The sequence below is a fragment of the Asterias rubens genome, chromosome 16, assembly GCF_902459465.1.
Source record: "Asterias rubens chromosome 16, eAstRub1.3, whole genome shotgun sequence".
Classification (NCBI taxonomy): Eukaryota; Metazoa; Echinodermata; class Asteroidea; order Forcipulatida; family Asteriidae; genus Asterias; species Asterias rubens.
Window position 1 is genome coordinate 2,991,988 of NC_047077.1, and position 10,373 is coordinate 3,002,360.

Genomic DNA, 10,373 nt, shown 5'->3' on the forward strand with positions numbered 1-10,373 from the left:
ATGATCACCGCACTAGACTGGTCCCCGCCCTTTCTTGCAAGAGTGACGTCAGATGTTAAAGAGTGACGTCAGATGTCCAAGCTCGACGGCACTGGACTGGTCCCCTGTCTTTATCCGCAACGATAAAAGATAGGTATGTGGTTTTACGGAACCAGCGATATCATTGGATACAACGTAAATGTATTACAGTATTGTACATCCATATAATGGTGTTTGATGTATAAACGTGTTCGTCTAATTCAACAGCAAAACGAATGCAATATCAACGGTACATCTGTACCACGTGACCGTCAGATTATTGGCGCAGGCTTAAGAACACTCTCCAGCGTAGACCACGAGCCTCGAAGTGTGACGTCATTTGTTCAAGCTACATCAGAAACTCGATGTAAAATCAGCGCTAGGGGCGCTCTATAATTCGGACCGTCAACCTCAGTGACAGTAAATTTAGTTGTCATTTGGAAACAAATGATGTCACTGCTGCAATGCAAAACAAATCATCATACACTACATTCATGTAATAGGTGTCCACCATCCACACTCTCGTTTTAACAAATGACTCACCATGAATACCACCAGAACATGCCGATCGAAACGTCGAGGGGTTGTAAAATAATAAAAGTTTAGCCGAGCTGTTGCTACATTGCTCTACACTGCTAATGAAACCTCATTCTCAAATAGTTCTTGACGGCTGTTTAATGAAACACATGCACAGTTTCTCTTATTGCTAGGTGTCCAAATGCGCGGCTTTACGGCTAGATTTCAACATCATAATGCATTGAAATATTATAGGACGTCTTTAGCAACATCCTTTTCAAGACAAATCCACTAGTTATAGAACAATAACTTGTGAAACTACCTCTACGGTCATATTGTATGGACCTTTACGGTAGCTCAGAAACCGTACAGAGAGTTGTAATTTTTCATTCTCGCACAACGGCAAAATTCGTTTTACAAACAATAAAATCAGGATCTGTTTTGTTGCCTAAATGTCTTTCACGAAACCGGTTTAACCTGGTTTTTTTTTCTTCTTCTGATCCGCGTGATGTGTGTTTTTCTTTTACTCAGTGATGATATATCTTGGTCCTGCAGGTTTCTTGCATGCTGATAGTTGGTTTGAATTACAATAGTGATCATGCCACAGATGTTGAGAACTCCACTCCCGTGATATGACGGCACACCTCTGGCGCCCTTCATCAGGCTGCCGTGTCCACGACCCACGGTCCCAATTCCTTAACTGGACCTCCTCACCATCATCTACGCAAACCCACACGTCGTTCACATCTAGTACGCAATCGATCCAAGCATTCTTGCGTTCAGGAATCAATGCCCCAATAAAGTCATTTTCTTGGACTGCTCGTGGTGCAACAAGGGCACCTCCCCAATTGTAACACTCGCCTCTAGCGCTTGCCCAGGGCACGCTCGTCTCGGTGATCATGTAGCAAGAGTTTCTCCACAGGTGCCAAGATGTTGGGCAAGGGTCAATAAATGTCAAACACACTTGGTTCTTAGCTGGTATGATGTAAACCAGAAAGCAAGTCAGTAAAATAGTCTGCAAAGATTTCAAGTTTGAAAACATGATTGCCGTTTTTGCTGACAAAATCACAAACCACTGCTACATGGCTGCAAACACGAACTTTTAAAAAGTTAACTCAGGATTGACAACGGTTGATGGTCGTTAAAGGTTACTGCAGCGTTGCACTTGTAGCGACTTCAATGAATAGATTGCAGCAGTCACACGTGAATAATGTTAGAACTGAAATCATAATCCAGATGCTTTTGTCCAAGGGGTACGAAAGGTACGTAGAGACACGACGAACTGACTATATTTTCGAAAAATGGCTGCTAGTCTAATTGTAGTTTTATCTGTTGCCACACACGCGTGTGGTGCCTGTATTGACGAAAACCAATGGGAGACTTTCTGGAACGATAGAGGGCAGCAGACTTACCGGGTAAATCCATTGTTCTCAGAATTATGCGCATGTTCAGAACTACGTAAACAATGGAAATTTACCCGGTATGTCTGCTGCCACCTAGCGTTGGAAAGTCTCCTATTACTTTCACTAAGGAAACCTGCCCAAAATAGACTTGATTGTTGTTTCTCTGGCAGACCGCAGTGCCGTTTTTAAGTGATTGTCGTTTATGAGTGACACCAAGGTCTTTGTCTGTTATCTGGTATCAGTCGAAAAGGCAAACTATCAAGTCTGAATCAAGGTTTAGTAATAATAAAACTGAAGTCTTATATTATATGAGACAATCTTCTATTAACGGCCAGAGGAGAGCTTCAACTCAAACACAACATTATATAACCATGATATATTCTTTAAAAAAATCAACCTGAAATCAACCAGAGTAAAAAATGTATCCAACCTTAGTTAACTTTTACAATTATGTGTAGACTTTTAAAACCAAATTTTTCCGGTTGGAGCTAGTTCTTAGGATTGAGCGAGGTCAAGTTGCGTATAGCGTTTGTCAGTCCTTAACCCTGCAGTGTAGTATGCCAATCAAAACCCACGCATTCCCGTGGTCGTATACTTAGTGAATATACCGCGGTAAAATTGTGTGTAAAACAATATTTGCTAATATCGAATAACTAGACTCAGAAAGGTTCACTGAATCCCCAAGAATAAAACAGAGCTAACGAAAAGTTCACTGTGGGTATGCTCGGTTGTGCGGCACCTTAAAAATGTAGCCCGGGCCCCAAATCACCGACCATAGCCCAAAGTTGAGCCTAGATGTCGCCAGACCTAAACGTAGCCCTAAATTTACACCTAAATTTTCAAAAAGGGGTATTGACAGGTAAGCAACAGTACTATCGAAAACAAAAAGTCAATGCTTCAAAGAGTGCATAAGATATATTATTTCGTGTCCTTTATTTTCAAGACAAATCACAACAAACAACCTGCTAACTTATACGGTGCTGTTAAAATCTACGTTGTGTATATCCAGCTTTACACGGACTTCCTCTACGCACAAAAGGTTGTTAATAATTTTTTATTTAATTCTCCTTCTAGCTACCATCATTGAAAGAAGGGATAACAATGACCACTCAAGGTCACAAAGCTATAATTTAATATTATAAAGAAATCTTCGATCCGGTGGGGCCGATTTCACAGAGCTGCTCAACCATAAACAAAATGAACCGCTCCTAAGATTTTATTTTTGAAAAAGGGAAATTAGAAATTCGTTTCTACAATAGGCCTTCACTGTAGGGTGTCATCCTCTCATCTATACTTGACCGCCAGCCGGCAAAAGGTGTAGTCTTGCGTAGCAATTAACGTTCATTGTGTAAAAACGTAGTCGCCGATCGCAACACGACATCTGGCTCAAAATAAACTGTTTTGGATTGAGATCGTTAGACTTGTCTCTCGAGCCAGGAGTGAGTTTACTTTCAAAAAGTGACTACTTTGAAAAATTACACCCCTCTCTCTCTCTCTCTAAAACTACATTTCGACATGTTAGCATGTTTAGTCATTTTTTATGTCCAACCCCAAATCAATGTTGTATAGTATCAACAGCTATCTCTCCATTTCCCTTTGCAAATGGTCATACTTATGAAGGAGTAATTACCAAAAGTAAACCCTGCCTTTGAAGAAGCTGTCAATGCCCCGAAGGCCTTGACAAATTAAAGGATAACGTTACTATGTAGTACGTCACATTCGCGCGGCTTTCCATTATACTGAAATGATGGTGTCAACAATTCCTCGTTGAACATTAATCAAGATGCGCTTTTAATGCAGGTAAAAACCTTCAAAAGATATTATTTTAAAATTAATAAATCATTAATACTACAGCATGTACATCACATGAACAACCTGACAAACAAGTCAGTAAAAATGACCACACTCTAAAGTAGTTTATTTCCATACAAAAATAGTGCCATACTTCTCCAGTTTCAATCCAAATACTCCGATTTTCAGAGAACCATAACATTTCTCATGACTGCGATTTCGAGAAAGATCAAATGAAAGATACGCAGTGAATTTTACGCGCTTATTTTAGAAATGTTGCCTTCTTTGATTTGAATCGAAATAAATTGACAATTTTTGAGGAGAGTTTTCCCAATATACAAGAGGATTACTCACAGTTTATTTGTTATTTTCTTGCAAAACGGCTTCTAAACCGCTTCTGATTCTTGTTGCCTTAATGTCTCCTGCGAAGTCGGTTTATCCTGGGGGGTTTTCTTCGTCTGATTCGCATAATGTTTTGTTTTTCGTTTACTCATCGAAGATATATCTTGGTCCTGCAGGTTTCTTGCAAGCTGATCGTTGGTCTATGTTACAACAGTGATCATGCCACAGATATTGAAAGCTCCATTCACGCTGTATGACGGCACACCTCTGGCGCCCTTCATCGGGCTGCCGTGGCGACCACCCAAGGTCCCAATTCCTTAACTGGACCTCCTCACCATCATCTTTGCAAACCCATACGTCACTCCCATCTAGAACACAATCGATCCAAGCATTCTTGCCCGCCGGAATCAATGCCCCAATAAAGTCATTTTCTTGGACTGTCCGTGGGGCAACAAGGGCACCTCCCAGCTTGGTACACTCGCCTCTAGCGCTTGCCCAGGGCACGATCGTCTCGGTGATTATGTAGCAAGAGTTTCCCCACAGGTGCCAAGATGTTGGGCAAGGGTCAATAAATGTCAAACACACTTGGCTCTTACCAGGTATGATGTAAATCAGAAAGCAAGTCAGTAAAATAGTCTGCAAGGTTATTGAAAACATGATTGCCGTCTTTGCTGACAAAATCACAAACCACTGCTACATGGCTTAAAAACACGAACCTTTAAAACGTTTGTTCATGATTGAAAACGGTTGATTTTCATCAAAAGTAGCTGTAGCACTGCACTTTGGTACGATGAAAAGACTACAAAGAACAGATTGTTAAGCTCTAGCATCCTTGCTTGCTGGTTTAAGAAGTTGCAGCATTCACACGTTATCATTTGAGAACTGAAAACATAATCCAAATGTTTTTGTCCAAGGCGGTATCCGAACTGGGGTAAGACACGGCTCGTAGCGAAATCAATCCACAGTCTGTATGATGAGGTTTTTGCGCCAAATAGTGATGTTTTTTTAATACTCAATTTAGAAAAATGTCTATTTAAACACAATAGATTGTAATTGTTTCAATCAAACACCACTCAAAAGACGGTATTTTTGCAACCTGTTGTATCGTGGCCGCATCCCACTCAACTAATCACACCGATGAGTTGTGCCAAGATCGGTTTCCAAAACAACGGTTTTCCAATTGAAAAAAGGAATACTGAGTTGTCGCCGCCACTCCAAGGAAGCGTTGCATTATGATAGCCAAAGGCACCTACCGCAATGTAAAGTCAGCTAAAATTGGCTCCAATTGGCACAGTCTACATCAGTGACGTACAGCAAATACTGCGTTGTGATTGGTTTAAAAACAACTCACCACGGATATATATGTGATTATCATCCACCCCTCGTTTATACAAATGGCTTTATTTTTTACATGAATACCATCATGATATCATCTGATGGAACCGTTCTTTCAATGTTGCGCTTTATCATCCTTTCAAGACCACATGGAAAGGCCAAAATGATGTCATTAATGTGTTCAAGTTTGAGCTGAATTTTGAAACTTACATGTATTTCAAAATCTGTGCTGAACAGTCAATCCGCAGGTCACTAAATTTCCTTTCCTTTTATCTCCAAATTATTCATCGTATTTCGTGCGTGACCTCCGTGTGAATATTTAATTAGTCAACAGGGCTTCTGGAATTCGGTCATTTTCGGCCTTTTCTGAAAATTCTCAACCAAAATAATGTACCAGTAAATTGAAATGAAGAGCATATCTGTCGTTATATATGAAAAAACCGACGCAACTCAAATTTTAAAAAGAGAATATTGTACGTATAAAATGGCTTCAAAAAGAAAGAAAACAAGTCACAAAAACACGGCAAATTTTCCCGTTATGAATATCGGCAAGTGCCCAATTAGTAAATATGGATAGATTATTTCATAGTCTTGCCGGAAATGTTAAAAGCGAGACTGGATCGAGCTAGTCCAGTCAGGATACAGCGATTTCCACCGGTAGTCCAAAACTCCCGTTACGAAAAAAATCAACCATTAGACACCATGGTTTTCCTGCACGGTGATTGGCTGACGATGACATCATCGTGGGTATGGTGCCCCGACCGCAATGCCAGCGTTAGTCAATAACAAAAGAGCCGGTCTGGCACGAGCTGACCCCGATGATTTAGCTCACAGATTTAGCTCTTTTTTGTTTTGCCAATGCCAACGCTGGCAAAACAACAAAAGAGACGATCTGTGAGCTAAATCATGCGGGGTCAGCTCATGCCAGACAGGCTCCTGGTATATCCCAACATATGCATAATATAACAACCCTGTGAAAATTTTGAATCAATTGCAAGAAAATGATGAAAGACAAACACCTTTGTTGTTAAAAAAATAGTGTGCTTTCAGATAGGAATAAAAGGCTTCTGGTCTTTTATCATTTTAGTGAGAAATTACCTCTTTCTCAACAAATACCTTACTTCAGAGGGATTCGTTTCTCACAATGTGTTATACTACATTGTATGACAGCTCTCCGTTACTTGTTACCAAGTAAGGTTTTATGCTAATGTAAATTTTGCGTAATTACCAAACGTGTACAGTGCCTTTAAAACAATAAAATAAGCAGTAAGTTATAAAGGTTTGCCCTAGTGCTCCCCCTTGCTGCATGTACATAGATCAATACCGCGCGTCAAGGTACTTCACAATTCTATGTTATTATTCACTTTGCTGCACTCACTTCTCGCATGATTAATTTGTCTGTCTATTTGATCAATTTTTCTAGCCATTGTGTAGAATTGCTTCTGAGGTTTTAAAACGAAACGTCAGCAATGATGTAACTTTGGCTATCTAACCAATGTGGCCGTAACCAATAACAGGTAACATGGCTGTGGCTGCTGAATGCACCTTAGCACCTTGTAAACCCTATCAGGTGCTACATAATTGGGTCTCAGAATTCATAACTTCAATAACCTATAATTTTCTGTAAAAATGTATATAATATAATAAAGTGCCGTATGAGTAGGCCTATACCTTGTTGATACGTGCGCTATATAAGACTTCGATATTATTATTATTATTGACAGATGTGACAGGTTCAGATACCTAACTAGCAATCTGCTCACATATTCACCCTAGTACTTATCGAGTTGCATTTAAAAAAATATATATCAACCGCTACCGTTAGATCAATATCGCTCTTTACGGTTCTTCACAATTCTGGATGTTATGTTCACTTTGTTGCACTAACTTCTCAATTTCTCTCTCCATTATCAATATTTTCAGCCCCCAGTGATTTCTGTAAAATAATTTGAAATGACACGTCACTCGTCAGCAACGGTTATCGATGGCTCTCTACACATCTTTACTTACTTCGCAGCGCACACTTCTCTCGTGATAAATTTGTCTCTACGACCTCAAGGATTTCTGTAACAATGCTTTTATTTAGCAACTTTATATGACACGTCGTTTAAGGAACCACAGAATCAATATTAACATCTGGTACATGCCTGTTTTCTTGTCAATAAGTTTGAAGCAACTTAAAACTTGACCAAAGTTACCGTCAAGTTGTCTGCCTGTTGCTTGGTTTCCTAGAGTTGAACTTGCAGTTGTGCTGCAGGGGTTGAATAAGAAGTTGAATTAGAGTAGAGGTGCCTTTCCAACTCAGCTACCGAGCCCTATTGACAGTGATTTTCGGTGTATTATCCTTTTTTCTTTTTTACACACAATAAATACAAGCCGAAATAAACTTTACAATTATTACTAACAAGTTGTCAATGAATTTTGAAGAAAGATATCTCTCAGAGGTATTTGAAAATATAAGTACAAATTCTGAACATAAATTATGAGATGCTTTTACAAAAGAAGCCAGGAACCCACGAGAACCCATTTGAGCTCAATTTGTAGTCGAAGTTGCGAGATAACAATGAGGAAAAACACCCTCGTCACACAAAGTTGTGTGCTTTCAGATGCTTGATTTCGATACCTCAAAATCTAAGTCCGAGGTCTCGAAATCAAATTCGTGGAAAATAACAACTTTCTCGAAAACTACGTTACTTCAGAGGGAGCTGTTTCTCACAATGTTTTAGACTACCAACCTCTCCCCATTACTCGTTAAAGTAAGGTTTTATGCTAACAATTATTTTGAGTAATTACCAATTGGGTCCACTGCCTTTAAAAATCAACGCCGAAGAGAACAATTACAAATATTTATTGTCGTCATCCTTGAATAAATACTCATCAACAAATTATCGGTAGCCGTCTACGCGAGGCAATTAATGTTCCCTGGCTATGGACTTTTCAAGTCTTATCACGTACGTACATGATAACTTATCGTGTACATACATGATAAGTTATCGAACTGGCATAGCATAAGTTATAGCGCGGACGAGACCAAGCTTGTCACAGGAAATTCTGAACTTACGTTCGTGTGAGCAGACCCATTTTCAAACAAAGGACAAATTATAACTTCATAATTATAATTATTATAATCTTTTTTTGCCATAACAGTACAAAACAAAATACAAGACAATATACCACGAGATGGGCAAGGGACAACAAAAGCAAATACATACTATGATCCGTAGATCTTTTGCACCACATCTGGGGTAAGAAAGTTTGCGCCCGAACTATCCTACGCAAATTGAAAAATAAGGCAATGTCCGGGAAAAGGTTGCTACGTGAAAAAATTGCCCTTCCGCGCGAGTTTCAAAAATGGCCATGCGCCCAAACAACAGTGCATTTTTTCGGGCTATATATTACTCAAACTTGCCTGGCATGTTTGTGGAGAACCTTAAGCCTGTCCCATGCATCTCAAAGCACACATTTTGTGCAACAAGAGTATTTTTCTTTCATTAATCAATTACATATAATGAGCCCAAATTTTCACTGGTTTATTTTATGCATAATATTGGGATAGGCCTACACCAAGTGAGAATATTTATCTTCGACAATTTAAACAAACGTGTCCAGTGCCTTTTTCATAGTACTATGTTACCAGTTTTTACGCTAATTTCAGCAGTAATAGAATAACATAAAGAAAACCATGACCAAACCCATGTCTAAGCATTTTAGTGTATGAATTTTCCGCACCTCGCCACCAATTTATCCGCCCTAATTTCCACTGAATTTGTTTCATACCTGAGAAAGGATTACAGCATCCAGAGAAAGGAGAGAGGAAAAATAAATAGTTAGTTGTGAATACTTCACAAACTTACCCTATCTTTATCGTGTTCCGTCTCCTCGCTGTGCGAGGCGTAAGCCGCCATGGAGCAATGCTGAGCCAACTCGACCTGGGTAGTTTAACAAGGTGCCTGATGAGCCATATGATACTGCATAAAATCCCCCACAATGATATTAATATCCAGTTCACATGTGTCCACACCTTCACCAAACACCCGGAGGAACATCACTTGTCCAATTCATGATGCTGCTCGTGATTCCTACAAATTCTCCTTCTATATGTGAGGATCATACCATTGGTATTACCAATCTGGACACTTCGGCACCTCGCAAACTCGGCATATGCCGGTTGGTGGGTGCCGAGTTTGCTAAGTTGGTGTCGAGTTAGTGGGTGCCGAGTTTGAAAGGTGCCGAGTTTGCAAGGTGCCGAAATGACCGGTAACCTCTGCCTGGAATAGATAACCGGCCAACGCAGTGACTGCAACATCTCCTCCGCGGTCGTCAAATCCGTGGCTATACCGGCAGTGCGGCAATTTCTTCCCACTGCCACTCACCACCGTCTGCAGCCGATGAAGGTTTTTTACTTGCATCTTTGTTACTTATCTACTATCCTCACAGCTGCACAGCAATATGCAATCTAGCATCTCCATAGATCAATCTTCACTTTGTTTTGAGCTTTTCAACCAAGAACCCTTTGGTCGGAGTCGATCGTGTGGGGCGTGTTCGCCTTTTGGTGGCAGTCTTGGTTCCAGACTATACTGTTGTTTTACGGTAAATAAATAAAGTTTAATGAGGTGTCTGACTACCCTTATGTAAGCAATATCTAAACTCTGGGAAAGGCCTAAAAAGAATAGAGGGTGTGACACCCAGCTATCTGACGTCTTGCCTCGTGTCCTGCCTAATCATGCATGACATAAACATGAGGCTACTTGGGCCCAACTTCATGGCTCTGCTTACCTTAACCAACCACAGAATTGGCGCTTACGGAAGCAGGGAATTCTGTGCTTACGGCAAGCGTATTTCACGGGTTAGTGGCGAATCTTGGCTTCTGCGCGTGCGTACTCCACGTTACTAGGCATTCTACGCTTACAAGGCGAGCGCAGAAATTAGGCACTTGCACGTAAGCGAGGAATCGTCATCGTAAGCGCA

General features: G+C 40.3%; 2 protein-coding genes across 2 annotated transcripts in view; both read right to left on the reverse strand.

The window, feature by feature from the left end:
• LOC117300984 (glutamate--cysteine ligase catalytic subunit-like) overlaps positions 1–5,245 on the reverse strand; it is a 35,407-nt gene extending 30,162 nt beyond the window's left edge. The window contains exon 1 of the mRNA XM_033784859.1: positions 4,083–5,245. The gene's annotated coding sequence lies outside the window, so the exon portion shown is untranslated. The remainder of the gene's footprint in view (positions 1–4,082) is intronic.
• LOC117301029 (C-type lectin domain family 4 member A-like) lies at positions 4,215–4,727 on the reverse strand. The gene has a single exon (XM_033784913.1). The coding sequence runs from the start codon at positions 4,725–4,727 to the stop codon at positions 4,215–4,217; it is 513 nt and encodes a 170-aa protein (XP_033640804.1).
• Positions 5,246–10,373: the final 5,128 nt, after the last annotated feature.

Coding starts and splice junctions, on each gene's coding strand:
- LOC117301029 (XM_033784913.1), bottom strand. CDS start 4,727: ATGTTTTCAATAACCTTGCAGACTATTTTACTGACTTGCTTTCTGATT.